The 24,825-nt window shown below is 40.3% G+C and overlaps 1 protein-coding gene across 2 annotated transcripts in view; it reads right to left on the bottom strand.

Annotated features, from left to right (window-relative positions):
* Positions 1–24,825, bottom strand: part of UNC5C (unc-5 netrin receptor C) — a 244,442-nt gene that overhangs the window by 86,409 nt on the left and 133,208 nt on the right. For both annotated transcript variants that reach the window (XM_068187535.1, XM_068187536.1), the window contains exon 2: positions 1,391–1,612. In XM_068187535.1, the coding sequence (XP_068043636.1) occupies positions 1,391–1,612 (222 nt within the window). The remainder of the gene's footprint in view (positions 1–1,390; positions 1,613–24,825) is intronic.

The following is a 24,825-nucleotide window of genomic DNA, read 5'->3' as shown; positions in this document are numbered from 1 at the left end:
TCTCTTTTAAAGATTTGCCTTTTACACTTGTAGAATGCAATTTCCTTTATAGCATCACCAAGTTTTCCCACAAAGAGATTTTTGAGAAAAAAGAATGAATATTTCACCTGTAGTGAAAAATGTTCATGTTTCTAAATGGTGATGTTGATGAAAACTTAAAAAATTAAACCAGTCATAGTTGTCCTTCTGTTTGCCCATCTTCATTCCCTTGGGCTCCCATGGAATGAAAAACCCTCAAGATATATTCAGCAACATTGTTTCTTTTCTTTTCAAGTGTTTCTCCTGTAGTCAAACTTGTGGAAAAAACAATTTTTACAAATGAATACACAGGCCCCAAGTCTAATATAGACTTTTTTTTATAGCCTTTCTTCCTACACCAACTTTCTCTTTTTCAAGTGAGAGTACCTAGAAAAGCTTATGCTTTTGATCTCTGTGCAAATAAATGAGCTGAAACAAATAAAACCTGGTTCACAAGAGACTTCCAAGACATCTGGTGGAGTTATTTTTCTAAGTAATTAGACCAAGTGGCGGTGCAATTCCCAAATGGAAAGTACCTTCTTGCTTGGTATCCAGTTATTTCTCAGAGTCATCAAAACAGCAGTAAGTCCTGCTTCTCTCCTTGCTTGTGTCTCAGACTCTATTGATTACCAGTCTTCCCAAACACTGCTTTATTACTCGAGTTTTTAACCCTCCCCACTTTTTTTTTTTTTTTTTTTTTTTTTTGGTGCTATGAGGATCCTGTTTTACTTCCATGAATGTTGGTGGGATTTCTGGTATTGACTGAGGAAGGATGCTAAGATACTGTAGGTCTCCTTCTTACAGGCTCTATGGAGCCAGCAGAGAAGTGCAATGAATAACAGCAAGGTGCTTGCTCTGGATCAATAGCGCCCTAAAGTGTGCCCAGGTGTGCTTTCTCCTTCTTTCTTACTGAAAACTGATTAAATTTCTCCTTTTTTTTTCTTCACATGTCCCCAAGAAAACATCATTCTAGTAACAACCCAATTGCTCCATGACACTTTGGGGAGAATGTGGTACTCAGTCTGTGACAACATCACAGTGCAACCACTGTGAATTTGTGACACTGGGGAAGTGAACTGGGAGTAGACCTGTCTGAAGAAAGGAATTTCATTTTGTTTGTGCCTGGCTTCCCTGGTTTTCCAGTTTCAGATTTGGTCAGGGTGCTCTACACTCATGTTCCACTAGCTTACTTGGATGCAGGCATCACCGCTGTGCTATGACAGGAACGTTCTGTAATGCCAGATATGGAATTCCCAGGTGTAACAGGAGTAAAGAAAAGCAGCTGTCATATGAAATGGCTGCTAGATTACAACAGTGGGCTCGATAATAATGGTGTTCATTCTCATCCCTTCACAGCATAACCCAAACTCACCCGAGGTTTCATCTACTCTCTCATCCACCACATGGTCCTTCTGATGAACCCACTCGCTGTTGCACTTAAAATAGATTTGTGTGGCTGGGCTCGCTTTGCAGTACAGATTCACGGGCTTGTTCTTCACAATGTAAGCCTCTTCGGGTTCAATGAGGAAGTGGGGCAATGGCTCTGGAGGATCAGATGGAAAAGTTTCTGGAAGCTCATGAAAAAAGTCATCATCTGTAAAGGAAAAATGAAAAAACCAAAATTCAGCTGGCAGACACTTGCAAAAACTTCATGAAAATTAAAAAAGGTGCATACTTTTTGAATAAAATGTTATCTTAGAAGCATTCCTAAACTGAGGCTTAGATACACTGCTGTTTCCAGACTGGAAGAAACTGTTTTTTATATTCTGAGCATTCTTTCCTCTCTGTGATGTGACAGGGATGTGCACATTCACAGTCTGGGATCAGTCCTTTGTTACCATCATTGGCAATACCAGCAATAAAGCTTTGTGTTAGTGCTTGGTAGGGTTGCCTGCGAAACCATAAAGAGAAATAATAGAAACTTTCAGAGGCTTCAAGGTCACATTTTCAATAGTGACTTATCACACTGCATAATCAGGTGCATGCAATAGCTACCGCCAGCTGAGGCTGGTCCAAATAGGAAACAGTACCTTTTGTTTCAGATAAGCAATTTGAAATCTGCTGAAGGCAAAAGTCTAAATCCAAATCCAGTCTGCATCTCTTTGTTCGTACTCTAACTCTCCTGCTAAGACTGCTAATGAAGGTGCCAAGCTATGCTTTATTTATTCTGCCAGTAGTACCTTGGTCTGTGCAGTCCTTGCTATGGAGAGAACGTGGGAGCTGGGGCATGGGGCAGGGAACCTGTGAAATGGTGACATTTTGGGCAAACATGGACACATGCTATTGACATAAGGAACCTCAGCACCTCTCTGGTGCTACTGGTAAAGAATCAAATCAATGAAAGGAGAAGGAGGAAAAGAATCCATCAAGCATGAGGCAAGACTGAAAACACCAAGTGAATACTTCCCTTTCTCCCTCACTCTTCACAAATCCTCTTTTACAAGCCCTCTGCCCCTTTGTGCAGAGGAAGTCTTCCACATCAGAAAGCACCAAACTTAGCGGAGAATAACCCTCTCCCCATCTCCCTCCCCACCTGCCATCAGAGCACAGGAATATCCAAGAGTATCCGAGCAGCAAAGCGGTGGGGGGCACCAACTCCTGACAGACCCACCAGCAGCGAGCTGGCCACTCTGAAGGCCTCACTCAATCTCTCTGCTCTGATACAGTTATCATTATACCTCGTGACGGATGCTGATGCTGATCAATAAAACACCACACAACATCCAACTGAAAATCCTGGCTGGCTGTCTCCTCCCTGCCAGTCTTCATGAAGATGAAATGTCAGACAGCTCCCTCCCCAAACCTGAGACCTCCCTGTGCAGGCTGTGTCAACAATTAAAAGTGGCACGATTCTCTTTCCAGATACTGCTTTTCAGAAAGACAAGAAGGAACAGGGACAGATGAAGGAGAGAGGGAAAGAATGTAATATGGTACCCATGCATGCAGCTGTATGAAGGTAAACTGCATGTCTTTAGCAGTTATGGGAATACCTTACAGAGCAAACCATTTTGTGAACCTCCTAAACTGTTTATAAAGAGAACATATGTTCACTTTTTTTTTTTCCCCACACCCCCTTCATATTAATTTTAAAATACTCCTGTCCTTCTTGGTGTCTCATTTTATAAGGAGTATTAAGCCTGACTCACTACTGCATCACTCCCCGAGAGTTAATAAAAGTGAACTGGTTCAAAGATAGAAAAAAGGGCCAATAAATAAGGCCTGACATTCTTCTAGCAAAGGGAAAATCTGTGACACACAATAACACTTCCATTTCCATCTCCAATTAATCATTTCCAGATACTCAAATTAAATTTAATTTTTTATCACTTTCCCATGCTTCCTTTATTTCTGCAGCTTCCTCTTCACTCTGACCACACCAGCCTCCTTCCTCTGCAATCCTATTTCCTCTCATTAGGTATTTCTCACTTGCTCCATTTTACTCCCCATTTTTTCCAAAAAGAAAGATGAGTTACAGTAAGTTAATGGGAATCCTCATTTGGTTCCATGACAATGAAACATGTCTGAACTGAATAAAGCGGTTTTTTGGCATTCCTCATCCCCATCCATGCACACCTCTCCCCTCTTCCCCTCTCCCACATGCTGCTCCATAGACATCCACGACACAGAAACATTAGAGATGAATCATTTCCCCTGAATTGCCACAGGACGTATCTTTTTCTTCTGGTCATTTAATTGCAAATCAGCAAGCAGGCAGATGGAAACTAACAAAGCACACATATGTCTTATAATTAAACAAGTATTGCTTCACTAATTTCTGGTGACTGGAAGAACAAATGTATTTATTTTCACCACTAAATTTCTGCACATTATCAAAGGCAATAATTACAATGCCTGACCAATTAACTGCACCTTATGAAAGATAACTAGGAAGTCTAAAAGGAGGGATCAGCAAGCTGTAAAAAAGAAAAAAAAAAAAAGGAGGTTTTCAAAATTATTTTTTAATCAGCCTGGAAAATGGGTGTGGGTTTTGGCTTCTCCTCCTGAAGGTAACTGCTTATAAAGTTTAGGTATTATTTGTATGTATTCAAAGTACTGCTCAGTACATTACAATCTAGTCTCACAATTTGGTTGTGGTGATAGCTGCTTCTCTCCACCAACCTGGCATCCCAGAGTCAGATACAAGCCCGTTTTCTTACTGCCTTCTTGCTGTGATTCCTCCTATGTCTTCTTGAGCAACAATAAATCTCAGCTTTATTTTTCCACACTCTCTCATTTCTATCAAGAGGCATCTGAACCCCTCTTAAATGTTAGGGATATAGATGTAAGCCGTTCACAAAGCGTCACACAAATAGTGCTCAAAGGCTGCCACGCCCCTGGAAACTGGCATTTAAAACTGACACTTTCAGAAAAAAATTAAGATAGTAGCTAAGAAAGATTTTCTTTTTTGCTATTTAAACTTGAGAATGCTCATTCAATCCCTGCCCTTGTAATGATGCTATTAATAGTAACAATGGTGTTTTTTTTTATAGAGCAGTTTCTCAAGAGGAACATATAGAATATCATCATGACTGCATTTGGCAGAAAAAACAGCAATCCCACTGCAAAGCTAGTCTACCTCCATTGGCACTGAGGGACTCTTGCTTCTGCTTTTCACTGCTGAAAGGCAACAGGTGGCCTAATCCACCTGTGTGAACCACAGTGGTAAGTCACTTGGAGTTTCCTGCATCCCCCAAAGAGATGGAGTCAGGTGCTGCAGGGAGGTAAAGCACCGCCCCCCATCCAGGCACACCAGCTGAAGCGGCAGGATGGTAGTTTACAGGTAGAGAGGGTGTGCAGCCCCAGTTCCCCTGTGCCAGGCTATGACACTTGCTTCTCAGGATGAGAATCTTTTGAGGAAGAAGAACCTTAAATCCCCTCATGATGGCTTGCACATCACACCAGGCACAGCTGTGACACAGCTTAGGACAGTCAGCCAATCGAGCTGCTGGTCTGGGACAGGGTTTTGAACCATCAACCTTAACACACATCTTGGAGACAAGTCTTGTACTTAGTTTTTTGAATTACAGCCATATGCTGTCATGCTTTCATTGTAATGCTTGCAGCAACATGCAAGTATAATTATAATGTTAGTGTAATTATACAGCAAAATATTCCTAAAAATCTGACACAGAAAATGTCAATATAGGACAATTGACTGTGTTGGGATTTTTTGCAGTTCTCTAGAGAACATGGCCTGGTAGACCAGAGCAGTCTAATGAATCTGTGTTTTCATGAGGACAGAGTTTCTAACAACTGAATAAACACTTCCATCAGCTTCTCCTGACCACCTCTACTTAAGCACAGGTCATTCCTCTCTCCATACAAAAATCAAACTCTGACTTAGATTTTTCAGGGATGATTTTGTTATCACTGTGTGGCCTGTTGAGCTAATTTCTATAATTTGGATGGGGATTGCATCTCATGGTGTCCTCCATTGCTGCATGAGGGGATGAATCTTGCCTGAGACTTTGATCTGCATCTTCCTGACGGTTGTCGCTGGTTATTTAAAATGCTCATCTCCCAGTGGTGCAACAAAGCAGTAAACTTTATAACTCTCTTATTTAACTCTCCTAAGTAGCTAGACATTTTTTTGTCTTTTGTCTGGAGGAAAAAAGCTAATTAAACCATTTGGGAGTGATCTGGAAGTGTAGATACAAACACTAAAAATTCACATACTTGATTTCCAATCATTATGCCAATGTCATGTGCAGCAAGTTCCCCTCACAACTTTGATCAAACACAAACACAAGACACACATTGTTCTCCCCTGTTGTAACAAATCCCCTTCTGTGCTCAGTAACTTTGAGCTGCAAGTTTACTTCTGCAGTATGTCACATTCATCTTTATTTTCACATAATAAAGTGTACAGACCATCTGTTGTTATTGACTGATTTATATTAGCAAGACAAAAGACCTGATTAATGGTACTGCTAAACTGGTTCCAGTCATGCAATTCATTCATATAAAGAAAATAATTTTTTAAAAGCCACTTTAATCTATAAACTTAGTTTGGGATTTTTATTTTGGTTGCTGGCCCAAATTCAGATACACTTTTATTTGCCTTCTGTAGTATCTGACAGCTATATTTTTTAAAACCAAAGTAAAAGGCACATCTACAGGAACAGGGGAAATGCCACTGAAATCAGCATTGATACAATCTGGCATGAGCTGTCACATATAGGAATTTGAGCTTAATTTCAGTCCAGTTTTCTTTTAAGGTAAAACAAATCTTTGCCTAAGTCAGGAACCTTTTGATGTTAGGAAAGGTCTTTACTCTTTTCATATGCATTTGCCTGTAAAACTGTACATATTATAGCTCTCCATGCATAACACGTGAAAAGAGAGATTTAATGGTATATTTCCCCTTTTATGGATTAGTATCCCTGTTCTAATCTGTGGCAAGAAAATATTGTGCTCCATACACCAATCTATTCATCTCTAGATCACTAGTTTTATTACAATATACGAAGCTTTAATTCTCATCAGCCCAGCATATAACTCAGTATATATCTGAACTGCGAGACTTGAACTATTATAGCTTAGATGATAATATATTGGACCATTATCTCTTCATGCGAGACCTGAAACAAATTCTTCTCAAATGGAATTTACTTCAGAATGATTCAAGAGCAATTTAAAATGAATGGCTGCAAAGCTAATTCTATTTGCATTTGGATGCCCATCACTCGGCAAGATCATTCCCTGAGCATTGCAAGAAAGGCAGCTGGAGTTTACTGTATGGATGGGATTTCTGCTCAGGTTTTAATGTTATGATTAAAAAGCTTTCTAGAGCAACAAGTACTGTTTACTGTGAAATTAACAGCAGGTGCTAGCTCAGCCAGACAGCTTATCAGGATGGAGGCAAGGGTTTGGATTACAGTGCACACTCTTTCAGGAAAGGAAAATTGCTCGGCTGGAAGTCCTTTAGTCACAGGGTTTTCTATCCTCCTAGGAATGGCATGCAGTGCCACCAAATGGGAAGCAAAAAATACTGTATGCCATAGAGCCTACCTCCACCTTAGAGGCCCATAACACCACAGAGCTATGAATCCAACATTAGTCCAAGTTGAATAAAAATTGGGAGAAAACAGGACTTTTTCTAAGACTCACTAATGAACAGTTTCCATACCAAAAAGCCCTCTCAACCCTGCCTCTGCCTTGGAGGCCACACAGGGACAGAGAGTGGGCACAGCAAAGTGTAGCCTGTGCCCTGAAAGAGAAAGAACATTTTCCTGCCTAGACCTAGGGAGAAGGAGAGTGGCTTTCCCTCTGTCAGCCCTACCTCTGGCTGATTGTAAGGTGAGCATGCAATAAGGCAATCACTCCTTATTCTTCAGCACGTCAGAAGGGGAAGGTATGCACAAATAGCTCAGGAAGTCTGCAATTTTGCAGCAGCAAAATATTTGGCCAACATTGGTGGTTGGCATCTGCTTGCTTGTAGCTGAATTCACTGGCAGGCCTTTACGTTCCCAAAGATGAGGCTTGGTTTTGTGGCAGCCCACAAACCATATCCTTGCTGAACTTTGCTGGACCCTCCTGAGAGCGAGGTCAAGGGAATTTCTGACTCAGATTTACTGAGCACCCACAAAATTAAATGCTCTTTTCATAAGGGAAGGCAGAGTGCAAGCATAGTCTGGGAAAAGTGACAGAGAAATCGATAGGGCATGCATTGTTCATCTTTTTTGGGTGACTTCAGTCCAGAAACAGAATAAATAAAGACCACGAAGAGGAATGAACTTTCCCTGCACCTGCAGCAGCTCAGAGAAGACTCTTCTAGCACATCTCAGCTTAACAACATATCCCCAGGAGGTCAAACCCGAGCTTTGCTCGCACTTAACAAAGAACATATGCACTGAGTGGCTACATATCTGTCAGAAGACTGCTGGGCAAAAGTCTCCCTTTCAAACACAGGAGCATCAAAGAAAAGCAAAACACATCCTTTCCTGTCCTTCTGTACTCCTAGAAAAATAGAGGAACTTTCACAGCAGCACAGGAATCAATACTTGATCCATGGTCAGCCACAAGGACAACCTGAAGCCCTTTCAAAAACTCAGACAATGGGCATCTCCGACACCTGAAATACTGGATTATTGCTGAACTAAAGAGTCCAGGAAGGAGGTTTCTGTTATTTGGACTCAGTCCTACTATACAGACCATCCTAAATAAAGGAGCCATACCAAATACAGTAATCATGCTTGTTATGCCCACCATACACTGGCTAGCCTTTCTCAGCAAGCTGTGAAGAGCTGAAGGGGAGAAGGAGACACAATGCTTTCCCTTTTAACAGCAGTGCACAGTCTGGCATTACACTGGGGGACTGTAAAGGGTGGGAGCTGCAGCTCAAGAGCAAGGAGGTTTCATAGCCAAAGAAAGCAGCCAACTGAATGGTTGCTGGTGCTCCCCCCTGGCAACCCTATGTGAAGTGGACCCCTCTCCTCTTGTGCACTTCTCTCTGTGCTCCTATTTTATGTGAATGCTGCATGCCCAAATATAAAGCCAAGGGCAGAGGAAGATGAAATGATAGATGGTTATCACTCAGCCACAGACCATGTGGACACTGTGCAACCATGTTGCCTACAGCATCCAGTGTGTTCTCCATCTCCCCTGCTCTGATAATGCCATCTCCTTCTCCCAGCCCAGTGCTTGGAGTACATCTTGTCTGACTTACCCTGGTAAACTGCACTGCTGTTAATCAACAGCTAATTCCAGTGGAGTCAAATATGATTTGCTTCAGAGTAAGGAAAAGGAGAATCATATCTAGATGAGGAAAGCACTGTACCACACTTATAAAGAGTTTTGCAAGTTACATCTTATCACTGGGGAAAAAGGCACCTTCCCCCAGTTTGTTTAATTCACAATTATGATTTAAGTTTCTGCTTCTCTTGAAGCTTTAACATCAGCTAGATGAGAGGAAAATTGAAAACAAAACTCTCAGTGCTGTGTAACAGAGGGAATTTTTTTATACATCCCACTGCTAATTCAAGACAATACTTGCAGGTATGTATGTCGACATGACATTAAAGGTTCTGTATCCAGAACATTATCATTGCCCTGAGAAAAACTCTGTCAGACTACCAGCTGCTGCCTAAACATGCAAGAGGTGGTGGAGGTACTCATTAGCATTGGACTCAGCCTAGGCAAATGCCAGAAGATGGTATGGTTTTATGCAAGGCAATTGAAAATACTTTCTGTCACATATGAAGAGCACTTAGCTGTTCTCTGAGCAACAAGGTTTATGAGACTTGTTGTCAGTGTAGGAAACTTAATGCAGCACTCTGCAAGCACTACTTTCTATGAGTCTGCCTAACCATGTAAATAGATAAAAAAGGCTGGAGGCAAATCATCAGTGGCTGAGGCTGATTTATGAGCATTGAGAGCATGAAATGTAAAGTGAAGAGGCAAAGGCCCTGTTTCTTTGCTGACCTGCCCTGAGTATCAGCAGTCATCCCTCTTTGCAAAATATCAATTACTTCTGATGGAAACTTGTTGTTCTTGTACAGAGCTACTGGATAAGGTTGGCTCAGTTACTGTGCCATGGCTCTTAAAAGTACAGCACTTGAAAATAAATGCTTGACAAACAGCAGATTGCATCAGTGACATTTTAAGGTGATTACCCTGTGGAAGTTTCTGCCCTCTTTCCACTTCCAGAGTTATCAAGCATTGGAACAGTCTGCTCAGGGAAGTGGTTTAGTCACCATTCCTGGAGATATTTAAAAGATGTATAGATGTGGCATTTATTGACATGGCCTAGTGGTGGATTTGGCAGTGCTGGGTTAACAGTTGGACTGTCTGATCTTAAGAGTTCTTTCTGACTTAAACTATTCCATGAATGTATGATTTGTTTAAAACTAAAAATATTCATCTTGGGGAAAAAAAAAAAAAAAAAAAAAAAAAAAAAAAAAAAAAAGAGTTACAGACTATCTCCAAAACTTTAACTCCTTACTCTGCCATGTAACAAACTCACAGAGTAACATGTAAGTGTTACTTTGCCAAGCACTCATAGTCTTGTAACTGTGAGCTACAGGCATTTAACTGGAAAATTAACACAGCTCCTGTTGGATATGGTCGTGCTGGTAGAGTTCAAGCCTATTAGTATTAGTTGTGTCTTTGATACAGATGCAGCATATGAACAGCAGAGAAACTTCAGTGTCAGCCCACGAGGTTTTGTGTCCTCCCTCTTAAGCATTTTTCATTTTGGATTCTAGATTGTGACGGGTCTGTGTGATGGCATGGGATCGCCTCCTAACCACCTGAAAAGCAAAGGCTAATTTGAGACATTTCTGCCCCAGCTGCCATTAGTGGTCATAATGGTTGACACAAGGTCAGAAATTATGAAACCTCTGAGGAGCATCATTTCCTCTTCAGTGTTAGGCTTCGCTTCCCTTTGACACATTAGTCCTGAAGCAGCTCCAGGCTCTTGACCCCTTCTTTAACCCTGATAACTAATTAAAGATGGACAAGGCTTAGGCTAAAATACTTTTTGTTAAACCTATTCATTCTCAAGTCCCCTTCAGGCATTCTTTGTCATACAGGACAGAGCCTGCCATATTTACATGAACATGAAAGAAGGTGCCTGTTACAATAACACAAAAAAATCTCCTTTTACAAGACCTGACAACCTTTGTGGTTAGATGGTAGAATGCATTTTACAGCACATAGAATGTGCTGTATGATGCATTTATACATATATATGCTGTAAAATATTCCAGTATTCTCAACACATACTGGAAACAAGTTCCTGGGTATAGTCCAAAGCATACAATTCAGGAAATATCCAAGGATAATTAACTCTGCACACATTTTTAGAATTAGAAGTTCAGACTCAGGTCCTTCACTTGACTGCTATGTCAACAGTCTGAACATGGTGTTCCAAACATGATAACCAAATGAAAAATTGGTCCCACCTTTTCTCACACTCTTAAGGCTCTATCATGTACTAGAAACAAAGACAGAGCTCACACCAGAGTCATCAGCCGCAGGCAAATGGATTTTAGGGCCAATGGTAAATCACATTACAAAGCACAAATTTGTTTACTAGAGGAAGGCATACTGCTACCTTGAGTGAGGATCTGTAACTGAATGTGGCACTTTACAAATACTTTCTCTGCATTTTATGTTGTTTCATATTAATAATTAAGCTTGCTTCTTGCATCAGTATGTTGGGGTTTAAATGTCAACCTTTTGTTTCTAGCAAGAATGGTTATTTTTACCCTTATTTTCCAATTATTAAAACAGCAGCAGAGCTTTGCTCCCTGTTTTGTAACACTTTCAAAGAAAGCATTTTTGTCTCATCAAAAAGTGATGATCCAACATCTCCTGATTAATAAAACTCAGATCTAATGGGATGTTATGGATCCTAATTACATAAGCTATCTGAAGTGTATGGTTAATCTAGATAGCAGTGTCACTGCATCTCAGAAAAACATGGGAACTTGACTATATCTGAAATAATAGCTCAGTTGCATGGCCACCTGGTTAAGGCATTTAGCTGAGATACAGGGGATTGATATTCTGTAACCTTGGGAAAATCTAATCTGCCAGGTTCAGGGTCCCATCTGCAAAATGGATGTAGGACCTCAATAGGTAGCACTCTTTGTTCACTACCTTCAAACTGAGCAAACAGCTCTGTGCTCAGATGCTTCCTTCAAAATTTCTCCCAAATGCATACCAGTATCATTTGCTAAACAGCCAGCAGTTACAGAAAGGATCCCAAACAAATCTGTGTTTCTAAAATGACTAGGGAACAAAATCTGTCAGTGCTGGAGCTGATGTGAAGTTTGCCACTGGTCCCCCTTTGCATCAATGCAGCAGCCTGGCCTTGGGTGCTCTGAAGGGCTCACTCCATGGGCTAGGGGAATACTAGGGAAATGATGTCCTGAGACTAACATTAATCCTCATGAATATCTGCATACTCACTACTTCTTTTCATGGTTCTTAATGAAATTATTATTTGCCTGGTGCTGGTTACCTAATTTCATCCACAGCAAATTTTTCAAGGACCATAAATTATTTTGTATGAGGCTGATTTATCCCAGCAGAAGTCCAAATTGAATTAGAAATCCATTAGCTGAATTCTAAGCAGGAGCTTCTGGGGAGAAGGGGAAAGGAAGTGGGGGGGAACTTGGGAACCTGAACACCAGATGTGGAAAAGAGGAAAAATCCTTAAAAGAAGTAGAAAGAGAATAGAAAACATAAATGTCTTCTTATTGAATTAAACACCTAGGTATTTATACAGTCAGATGGAAAAGCAGAGATTGTTGCCTAGGATCAGAAATATGACTCAGACATTTATTTATTTAGATTAGCAATTGGTTTTGTAAATACATGAGATTTTGCAAGCAGATGAAAAATCTCTGTTCCACTTGAGTAGTATAGTTTCCATCATGAAAATACCAACAGACTGTGTGTGCTATATATACTAATAAAGCTAATAATGAGCTGTTCAACCAAATCTTAATACAAAATAATCAAAGGCATTCTTCCTTCTGAGAGAAAATGAAAGCAAAGAAGGTTTATTTGCTTTGGAAACATACAGGATGATTTCATCAGCTATCATCCTCCATTCAGAGCCTGCTTATTCGAGTAGACACGTGGACAGTGTATCTCATTGAGCACATGTTTATTTCCAGGTGAACATATGCTCTCCTGTTGCCACTCTACCCTTACCATTAGCAGACACAGCAAAGGAAAGATGATGGAAGGTGAATGCTGCAAGTTCATTGGTATTAACACCCACCCTATCCTTTTCTAAAGCTGGAAACTATGATGGACAAGGTCCACGGAGGAGGACACAAGTTCTATGTGGTCCAAGGTCCACAGACCCTCTCATATGAGTTACAGAAGCAGTCTGCATCCACACAGTTCTTTCAGAAATTGGTTACAGACAGGAAATCTTCCCCTGCAGTGACTAATTTCATTCACACTCATTCTTAAGTCCTGCTGATTTTATACTCACAAACTCTCTAGCAATTAAAAGCAATAAAAATCTTACAATTCAAAGCAAAGCCTGAGACAGCAGTCTCCTGGCTTTGGTTTGACTCCAACTCAACCTGTGCCTTAAGTGTCTAAAAACTATCACCTTTTCCAACATCAGGAGCACCCAGGACAGCTCAAACAGAAGCTGTGACCAGAGAGCAAATGTGCAGTGCCTGTGGGAAGCTCTGACATGTGCCATCAGACTTCTGAATCCCAGCAGGTAGAATTCCAGTACCTGCAAAGTGCATAGTCACCCTTCCCAGCCACCACCCTAGCCTTTGCCTCCAAATCTTTTCAAGCTTATTCCATGGACGCTAACAAGAAAAACGAGGTGGGGAAAAAAGAAAAGGAAGTCTTCTGAATATTCAGCAATCAAAGTTATGACTGGGAATGATAGCAAAAGTAGAGAAATCCCCAGAAAGTGCTGAGAACAGATCTAGTACTGAAGTTCTATGGAAAGACAGAGTGAATGTTCAGAGACCAGCAGCTGAAGTTGAACCCCTGAATCTATGGATCACACACTGACTTGCATCCCTCCCTTATCTGTTTAGTTCCTTGTCTGCTACATCCATTTTTAATGTAAGGTTCCTACAGGAACTGTTATCTTCTGATAACATTATGTCAACAGAAATTGCTACTGGAAGTGGGGCTTCAGATCCTGCAAAACAAAAGCCTTGCTACCAAGTTACATTACATTTCTCCACAATGCTGTGAATTGGTTTGGGCGAAATCAGAAGCACGTTGCAACTCACACTACAGCTCAGATAATAACAGTATTGTGCTTCAGCTGCTGAAAGTACACAACAGAAACAGAGGGAAAAGTGTCTTGGAGGGCCTCCAGCTCAACAGCCTCTAGCAGCAGGGATAAGAAACACAAGACTCTGTTTTGCAGATGCCACAGGAGACAACACTGCACAGCATGCAGGACAAGAGTATTTAGCCAAACTGGCCCTTAGATGTGCATCGCCTGGATTGGGACACAGCAGCATTTATAGCTGTTGTTGTCTCCCTCATGTCTAAAGAAAGCAGTATCATTCAGTAATCAGTAAGCAGATTATTCCAAGAAATTGCATTTATCCGTATCTCAGTCTAGTCCAAAGACTGCATATCTCTGAGGTCTCAACTCCCTTAGCACAAGTAAGTGTGCTGTCTGTGCTAGAGCCTTGGCCCTAACAAGAAGCAAATAGAATCCTTTGTTTTTGATTTTTAAAATACAGATCTGCACTCAAAAAGACAGAGGAGCAGTGTTAATGAATGAATCTAAAACATAAAGAAACTCTGGAGAGGAATAACAGAAATGCAATTAAGTTGGAGGCTTTGCTGGGCATGTTTTGTGTTGCCATATCATATTTATTTATTCAGCATTCCTCAGCAAGTCAGCTCAAAGCTAGGGAGCAATGAATCAGTACTCTAATCTCCCTCCTCACCATCCCCAGACTTTGTGAGGAAACTGATATCCAGCCCCAGCTGAATCTATTGAGTTCTAATCATAAACACCATCACTACAGAAACACAGACCTAAGCTATCTGACTGACTTGAGTACAAGACATATGTATTTCAATTCCACTTTAGTTTTCTCATTTCTTTCTTCATCCCTTTTCTTAGGTTTTCTGTCATGTCTTTTCTCCTCTCATTTTTATCTTCTTTCTTGCCTCTAGGCTCTCTTTTTTTTTTTTTAATCCACATCCCTTCCACTCTTTTTTTTTTCCAAGTAAAGCAAACATGACTGATCAGGAATCTCCTTGTGCTGTTACAAATGGATAAAGATTAACAGCCAATAAGTGTAGATAGAATGCCTAGGGACAGAGGCCTCATAAAAGCCAACACCAAAACTAAATAGATGTACCTACTTTTAAACTCTCAGAATAATTAACAACAGATCTAATTTATCCACATTCAAGAAAATCCTCTCATCTGTGCAACAGTGATAATGTTCAACCATAAAGGAAGTGGTGATCCTCCTTTATTTTGGTGTCTAACCAGACACAACAGTTTAAAGTGGTTCTCCAGTTAGTTTAAACAGCTTTTTCTTCTCCACATTTGGCAAAACTGTCTTGAACAGCACAAGTTCATTTTGTAGTTGGGTAACCTCATCCAGCAGGTTACTAATTTGTGACCAGGAAACCACAGTAGTATTACATCAAACGTATCTAAATATATAGTAGAAGGTCACATTCTGTGATTGCACTAGGCTTGGGGCAGAAGGGACCGAAAACATATAAAATTAATTGTTAGCCATAGTAAGTGGAGGTTTTCACCAAAAAGGTAATTTACAGTGCTCCATTTCATTCTCCAAGACACATTTCCTTTTAAGTGGCAAAATTATAGCACATAAGCAAATTAATATCTAAAATAAAACAGCAGCTGTGCATTTGGGTAGCAACTGTATGGAAGGAACCTCAGAAGCTCATTAGTAATACTTAAAGCAAGGGGTGTGTTTTGGTTGGCTTCCCACTGTACTCAGTGCTGATGCCAAAACACATTATAGTACAGCTGAAAACACGTACTGTATGAGCAAGACTGTCAGCATTTTGCTCACTCACACACTCACTTGCACACAGACAGCTGAAAACAGGTATTGTCTGAGCAAGACTGTCAGCATTTTGCCTCAGGAACCTGGGCTGTAGCTTTCTGTAAACAAAAGAAATCTCTATAAACTTAGTTGCTTCTTTCCCAAGCCTACTCCTGCTGTAACTACTCCTGGGAAACATGTAGCAAACTGTCACTCTACTGACACTAAACAGAGCACAGCACTCCCCACCACTGTAAATTAACCCGAATTTGCCTCCCCCCTTCAAAAAATGCCCAACTGTTACATTAATCTCTGCCAATATGCTGAACTTAGAGTGCTCTGCACAATTTACTCACAGCCTGGTTTTTAAGTGACTTGTTCTCTCTTCCAGGATCCTCCTTCCCATAAAGGACAGATTAATGCTCTGTCCAGGTGAGCAGAAACTCAAACAGGTTGGAAGTCAACTAGGAAAAGACTCTTTTACACAAAAGCCAGGGAATAAATGGGCCAAAATACTAGGGACACACTCTAATGCTTCAGAGACAGCAAATTCCCAGCCTGTTTTTCACCCCACACGTCAGCTTCTTTCAAGTTCTGAGGATCTCCAGCATAGCACCCCTCAAACCTATGACCTGCAGGCTTGGAAAGCAGATACCCTGTACCATCCCCAACATTTCCATACTTGTTACAACCATCACCATTGCCTGGCCTTGTGGACTGCAGCACCTCCTGGCTTCATATTGCCACAGCCTGCTACTCCCAGCAGGAAAACTACCAGTACCCCAAGAACTTACTTAATGTATGCAAAGGTGATCTTGAGTACAGAAGGAGAGGGGACTGAGTAGCAGCAAGAGCAGAGAACAAGTTGCTGTACATGACAGCTCATTTCTGGATAGCTGAGGAGATTAATGCCTTTGCCTGCTGCTCATGCATTACTGTCCCCAGCCATACAGAGATGAAATGCTGTCATGTACAGCAACTTGCTCTTCACTGCTCAAGCAGAGAGAGCTCATGCAGTGACTGCTCTCCTGAACCCCAAACCATGGCAGAGAATGTTTAATTAAGGGAAGCATAAATATGAAGCATGCGTTGTATTTAAATAATGTACTGTAAATGCTTCATCCCTGAACAACCGGAGGAAAAGTGTGAAAACTGATGATGCCATCAACTATCTTAGCACAGATCACAGTAGTCAGCTATGAAATGAGTCTTCTCTTTGTTAAATGAGTACTATCAAAGAATATTGTCCAAATCTTTCTTCATATTTGTCCCACTTTCCCAGGTTGTATTACTGCTCTTATCATTTGCCACTTGTAATATCTCCTATAAACCTGAAAATAACTGTTCCCCAGGTACTTCTTTGAAATTTTATTTGTAGCATGAAGTAAATATTAGAGAAATTGCTAGTCTGGTTGCTTCAACCCCAAAATGAACACAGCTGAGGAGTTCTGCAAGTGAACAGTAAACCTGTTCACCTGGCAGAAAACCTATCTACTTCCTTGTCAGCAGTGGTCTCATGCATGTTGAAGAATTTTTTTTTTTTTTTTTTTACGGCAGGGAGACCCTGTCAGACTGAGAACTGATTGAAGCAGGAGTCAAGCCCACCTTTCAGAAATCTAAGTTTAGTCTTTACACTTCTAAATTAGCCCTAGTCATTGCTTAGACAAACTTTTCTGGGGATAGAGTTGTCATGTTGAGTTGGGATTTTTCTCATAGCCTAGAGAATTTAGATTAAATTTTTCCTTGAAAGCAGTTTGTCTAGCATTACTAGACTGTTTTGAAAGACCAAACCTTATGTCTGAAGCAATCTAAGTCCTGGGCTCTCTGCTGAGGCCACAAATGGAGACCAATCTAAATGCTGAGACTCATGTAATAGATAAGAGTTTTTTAGAAAGCCAGCACAAGCACAAGTTAAGGTCAAAACTCTCAGGTATTATTCAATTTCATAATAAGTAACTTCAGACAAAAAATAAGCCAAAAAATAAACCATACTGCTGTCTGTACTTCTTCCAAACAGGTCTTTTCTAGGTGGTTGTTTTCACCCACAGTCTTCAAGTCAGAATACACCTCAGACTATAACTCTGAACTCAATAAATATCTGGCAACTAAGTTCATAAAACTACCTGAACATCTAGATCCCAGTTCATATACACTGACTTCCTCTACTGATAAACTACTGCAGGATAGACAAAATTTTGATTTGCACATCATCATCATTACAGTAGCCAGTTCAGAAAGGCTTCCAGCTGTTCCTGCAGCTAGAACAACTCACATTTCAGCTGACAGCTTAGAGATTTTGGGGAGGTTCTAAATATAAATGGACAGCATAGATATATTCACACATATATAGATAAAGAGATACTTTTCCTTAGAAAAAATAACTAAATGTTTCCTTCAAAAAAAAAATCAATCTTGCACTAAAATGAGCATTCTTGAGCTTGTATTTGTAAGTCTTGCAGCTGCTTCCACTAATGTCATGTGAAAACTATTGCCTTCATCAAGCTTAGCATTGATCCCATTATTTGGTCCAATTTTCTCAAATTACTTCTAGCCTTATTGTCTCATTAGCTATATTCACTAATTACTCTGCTACAGGGTTCCCTTCTTTCTTGGACTACTCAGGTTTCAACTGTTCAGATATATATAACAGTAAGTCTTCTACACTCTGTAAATATGCCTGTTTAGGTACACTAGCAATCTTACTGAGGCAGTGCAGAAGGCAAAGCATTTTAATTCAGGAACATCCATATGCATCTTATGTTGTGGACTGAGTAAATAAAATCCTTGTCATCTCTTGTGGGTTTTCCATTTCTATGAACAGAATTTGCAGCATCGTCTGTTTCCTCTAGAGGGATAATGCAGGTGCAAACACATCTTGGGATGTTTGAAGGCATAAGCCAAGACTTTTTATGCTTTTTAGGCCACTCTATTCATATACTCCTTTGCATAAAAACTCCAAGTACCACAAGGGTAAATGTAAATTGAAGAAGCCATCAGATGGCTAACAGCTCTTCTGCCAAATCCATCTGCCTGAACTTGATCCTTGTTGGGAATAACACATCATTGTAATTATTTATTGTATAGAATTCTTCCCCATATTCAATTTTCTGACCATGATTCTCCACAGAAGTGACCCAATTGAATTAAAAAAAAAAAAGGAGAGAGAGGGAATTTGAATGCTGGAGAAAATTAGCATGCAATAAGCCATTTCTTCCTGTCAATTTTCTCATCTCCTTTTATTAACAGATTTGTTTTTGAAGCAATTATACATGTGCAATCCATTTGTGGCATCTTTTTACTTGCCTCCTGACATAACCATTATTAGGGCTGTCACAACTGATCGGCTGACAGCTAGAGAGAGGCAGTTCTACAGTGTCCTGGTACTGCCAGTCAATACCAGCTGAATAATAACAACACAGCCAGCAAGCTGCCTATTATTTTTCTTTCCAGTGGCTGTGTTGAGAATGGTTCCTGCAGAATTTTGACAGAAGCAGGGAACAGTGAGGATGCTCTTCATGTGCTCCCTGAATCACGTGCCAGCCGTAGATGCTATTTCACACACCCTCACAGGCAGGTGCCCACTGTGAGTGGTGCTGAGCTCTCAGCATGGCCCATTAAAGCCTGACCAGTATTTGGTGTGCTTCAGAAATGATTCAAGCAAATTCTCACACATGTATGGCGCTGCTGGTCCTGTCGCTCCAGAACAAGCTGAGTATGCCCTGAGGTTTGCAAAACTTAATGCAGCCCAGCTGCCTGGATGGATTTCCCCCCTGGTGAAGAGGAAAAATTGGTGAAGCTGTCTATTAATATGAAGAACCTGTGAGAGCAGGGCCAGGAGTGCCAGCATTATTTCTTCCATCATACATCACTATGGAACATTTGATTATCACTGTTGTAAAGCACACTGTGTGCTGACTGTACCAATTTTGTCAGGAAATTTGCAGGCACGCTGTATTACAGCTACCAACAGCTGTGTCCCATGCTGCAGTGACAACTCAATTCTCTGTGCAAGACAAGCCAGTCATGTGGGAGGCAAGATTTTGCACTGTATTGGCTTTCCCCATGTTCTCAACATCCTAGGTGAGGACAACACAAGGCATGCTCCTGCCAGGTGTGGAAAGGAAGATTTATGTTTCACATGAGAAATAAATCCAGCCCAATGCAACATAAAGCCAGTGGCAAAGTCTTGAGGGGAAGGGAGCTGTGTGACAGATGTGTACACAGGGCTTAAAAGGTCAATCCCAGCTGTTCTAGAGACAACTTGAATAAGCACGGGCAAGCCATTCAGTCTGTATGATCATCACAATAATCTTTATTCTTTCCACCCTTATTTTACCCTTTAATATTTTCATGTCCTGAAGGGACAAAGATGAATTTTCACTGGATTCATGCTGCATCTAGAACAGATCCACCCCAAACTTAAAGCCATGGCTACACATCTATGAGAGTCTTCCCAAAACCACGTTTAGACACAGATGCAACAAAATATTTACACTTCTGGCAGGAAGACACTTCACCTTCCACTGATTATGCCTTTGATCAAAGAACCATTTTTCTCTGAGACAATGCAAATAAACTGATTAACATATGGGTTTATTTTAAAATGAACCCTTCAAGAAATTTGACCTGTGGGTGTCAGACCATTTCTTTCTCATTATTGAATAAAATGGATGCATTATGCTTCCCTTTGAGTTTAATCTGGGTCTACAACACAATTTGAATTGTATTTTCAGACAGTGAGCCACTTTAATCTTTATGGCTTGGATAACAAAACTGATGAAGAAGTGACAAGTTTCCCTTCAGTACATTTTGTGCCAGTCCACCTGGGATCCTGGATATTTAGCTTCCATTGCAATCTGCAGTACTGGATCTTCAAAAGTATTTGTACCAGTGGTACCCAAGATAAATATAGGCTTTGGTGTGTGTCTAGATACTAGCCATAAATGCCAGAGACTCACTGAAATAGCACACAGAAGCTAGGTGCATGGAAAGGAAAGAAACCTTTTAGCATTTCTCCAGTAATTCTTATTTAACTTTGAGCTTTTTTTTCCCCTCAGCATGAGTTCATGATTGTACCATAGAGAATTTAATGTAGAATTGCCATATAACCAGATACACATAATTGCTCTGAAAGGGATAAAACTAATAATTTGGTCACTGTTAGGTGGTGATTTTGAGAGTACTAAGACTACAGCTAGTTTCTGAAAAAGACAAATTCGCTTTTTTGAAAAAAGAGAAGGCAATGGTCATGTAGAGGAAGGGCATCAGAGCACAGCTTTGTCTTGATACCAAGGGAGGATGTCAGAAGTCTGGAAAAAAGAAAAGCAGGTATTTACAGCTGTGAGATGGGAGCCCCTGTCAGAAGAAGGGGAAACCACAGAGAGAGGAAGCATAGATGAACATTGGAACCTGTGTGTTTCCAGGGGAAGTCTAGAGGCATGGAATTGCAACATAATCACACAGCTACAGAAGACAAAAATCTAGAACTGCCCTTCAAGATCAGCTTAATTTAACCCAGGACCAGGAAGGTTAAATGTTTCACTTGTAATGATAGAATTATTAACCAAAGGTAGTGAGTATTAAGCTTGTTTGGATAGTGAGCATTTCCCTACCTTGACAAGCATGGATGACTGAACTGAAATCTACATACTCTGCATTTATAAACCTTGATTAAGGGATAATTGTACTGGTTCTCAATCCAAATGAGAGACAGTTACACGTGCCATTGCCGTTGACAATTTTAAAACAGCCTTTTCCTCCTGCAAGTGGTACTTTGTGAAAAATAATACAAGTCCAATTCCAAAATATTTTTAGACGGTATGGAGCACCCTTACTGACTTCCTCTGGTGTTCTCAAAGGGCTTGTCTCCTACTCCTCCAGCAAAAAAAGGCCAACAACCCAACTCTTGACTCCTGAAACCAATGCCTTGTACAAACAGATGAGCTATTTCAGTGTGTCAGAATAATCTGTCCTTCAGTCTGCTGGGACTGAGGGATTTGGGCCAGCACACTGAATGCACATGCACATGAGATTATTCTGTACTTAGGTACCCAGGCACACAATTAATCTTCCCAGTAGAAGGCACCCTTCATGTCCTTTGCCTATGAAACATTTTTCAGACCTGGTACAACCAGTTGGGATTTCCAGTAAAACAGTCATTTCAATAATAAGAAATAATAGTGGGTTTTCAAATCCTGTTGTTGAAGGAGTCTGGGCTCAAGAATACACCAACACCAGTTTTGTCTTCACTCCAGGTGTCTCTGTGCTCTAGACTAAAGAGCAACTGGAGACTGCTAGCAGTAGATGTCAACCATGGGGTTGCATGGAAGCATGAAATCCTGGAAAGACAAATCGCCACTTTTTGTCCTACACCTGCAGCACCAGCACCTTTTTAGTTCTGCCATTCCAATGCAGCCTGGATAAACAAGAGCCATTCTCTACCTGGTTATCCATGAGGTCATGGCAGACCAGAACCAAAGCTCTTTCTCATGGGCAGTGTGTATCTCTACAGCATAGTCTTTGTGTAACAGCAGAAAATGAGATTGGATATATAATAAAGTTATGCTTTTTGGGAAAAGAACTGCAGAATGAAGCAGGCAGAAGAAAAAGTTTTCCTAACCATTTTCTTTGCTGGACAAATTGGTAGTCTATCAAGAATAAAATCAAAACTTCAATAAACTATCCATGCCTGAAAGTTCTCTATCAAACAATACCTCTGAAAGTATATAATGAGTACTAAGCTACTTTTCTCATCAAAGAAACAAGTACATGAAAGCATGAGTCTTTGAAACTAAGAAAAAGTGACTACCTGCTTACCTGCTGTGCCTCCATACAAAAATACTTGAGTTTTTCTCCTGCCACTCAAAAAGTATTTCTGCTTATTATATTAATTTTATTCTAAGAGTTAGATTTTATCAAAATGTTAAGAGATGAAACACTAGGTTTTCAAAGCAACACATTAAATAGGCATTACCCTCACAATCCCTCACAGCCTACAGCATTGGACAACATTTAGGAGAGACTTGTTTCTAAGATCTTGCTATTCTCCCCTGTTTTACTCAGTCTCTCTGTCTCTCTTGCTGATATTTAGATGCAAAGAGGTATTGCTTTGGAATCAGGATGAATAAAGGGCCCTTGGCAGAACCTTGTCTGAGCCATATTAAAAATGCTCCTTCATTCCTCAGTCTGCCAATAGTTGAGTTCCTCACCTGTCCCAAATCAATACTACAATATAGATTGTACAAACTTAGCTATTGACCGTGTGAGACTTCTATTTTACGGTGAAAAATTGAGCAGAGCTTAAGAACAACCACATTAAAAAAAGAGGAGTTAAAAACAGATGATAAACCAAGCCTCTCAGGATACAAACAGTCCCTACATATTTTAATAAAATCTGTTGAATTCCCATCTCTTACACCTCAGAGTCTACATGTGATAGTCATAAGTCAAAAGATAATTTGAAATCAAGAATAAACAGGAGTAAGCACAGGCTAGAGGTGTTCACTAGTTCTCAGGTCTAGTTATTTTTACACGTGTTTATGAAACGTGTTAGATGTAAGTCAGCCTTTTTCTACTTAAAAAATTGCTAGACACTCTTTGGCTGAGATTTTTTTAGATAAAAAATAGGGTGTGTTTGAGATGTTCAACAATTTCCTATGAGAGTCTCTCTCATCACTTGTACCCCCACAAACACACCTCCCTGTATCCTCTCATGGTTGGATCCCAGGGACTTCAGTCAACAGAGAGACACATCTGCAGGATTTTGATCAGAAACTTGCACAACACTATTAATTTCATATAGGAAAACAGACTCAGTTAATGCTCTATCATTTCCCTGTTATGCTGTTCCAAGACTAAGGAAAGGGACAAGTCTTCAGCTGTTTCAAAGGACACTTCAGTCATGATCAGAGGAGCAAAACTTTTCAACATCAGCTGAAGATCTTGACCCAAGAGGCGTATTGGTCAAACACCTGCAATCTTGTCACAGTAATGAGAGAAGAAATCACATGTTTTTAGGGTGAGAACATTTGTGAGGGAACTATGACAAGAAATCATTTCCACCTTTGTTCTGTAGCAAAATGTCTGCTTAGTTCCACATGTTAAGATATGAAATGCATAAAATAAACACTGTAGAAAACTCACCTACCTTTGCACATATGGGCACAAACATTTGTACTTTTGTTGCCAGCTTGCTTAGACACTTTTTTAATTGATCTATTTTCTGCCAACCTCTGCTTGCTATCTATTGAGCAGTTGTATGCTACCTGCTACAGCTATTTCCTAAATCCTGGATCAGTCCAATCAAACAATCACATAAAACTTTCACCACTTTGTGCCTGTTGTTTGGTGCTAATTTCTTTGTGCTTACTAAGAGAAATTGCTATTGACTGCTTTAATTAGGAAACTATTGACCCTTATCCACTGGCACATCCTGGAGAAGAAATTCACTAAATGTGCCCATATTTCATTCTCTGAACATCAAGGTAGGAGAGCCATGCTGAAGGATATGGTTTATTTAATCCAAAATTAAAATTTTATAGGCTACATTACCTAAAGTAAATTGCTTTATACATTCAGTTGAACAGCTGCTTTCTAAGTGTTTGGCTTCCATATTTTCAAAGCCTAAATTAAGCTAAACAATAGAAGAGTGTAGACTTCCAGGAGATGAACTATGCTATACCTACACTTAAGAAGCAGAATTTAGATTTAGCAAAGCAGTGACTTTCAATGCATTTCTTTAAGGCAACACAAGACCACAGTATTTTGAGTTTGATTTTGCTTTAGTAATAGCATTAACAATATATTTTACATACTTATGAATTCTACGGCAAAGAAAAGTATAATGACTTAGCTGCACTCACATTTGACATTTACCAGCAATATTATAGAAAACCACCAGAATATGGAGATCCAGTGCACCCTAAAGATTTTGGAAGCTGGAGCCAACATCAGTTCATTTAGTGTTGCTTCCAAGACAAATATACATTGCCATTGCAGAGCCATTTGGCCACAGTGAGGCAATCCAGCCAGATTTCTCTGGGCACAACATTATCCTACTTGTGGACAGAGCAATTTGGAACATGTACTGTGTGATAAACATGTAAAAAAAAAAAAAAAAAAAAAAGGCCTGTCCAGGTCCTTTACTTTATGGGACAAAGATGTGACTGGAAGACCACTCCAGCCCCCGAAGGGCACAGATGGAAGGTAACAGTTCTGGACTTCATAGGATACTTCAGGACCACTTCAGGACATAGCAACATTGCCATAGAAACCACGAGGTTCATTTGCATCCCTGCCATGAATAACCTCTGCAAAACCC

The sequence above is a fragment of the Anomalospiza imberbis genome, chromosome 4, assembly GCF_031753505.1.
Source record: "Anomalospiza imberbis isolate Cuckoo-Finch-1a 21T00152 chromosome 4, ASM3175350v1, whole genome shotgun sequence".
NCBI lineage: Eukaryota > Metazoa > Chordata > Aves > Passeriformes > Viduidae > Anomalospiza > Anomalospiza imberbis.
The sequence above is the reverse complement of the archived record's forward strand: the minus strand, read 5'-3'. Positions and strand labels throughout refer to the sequence as shown.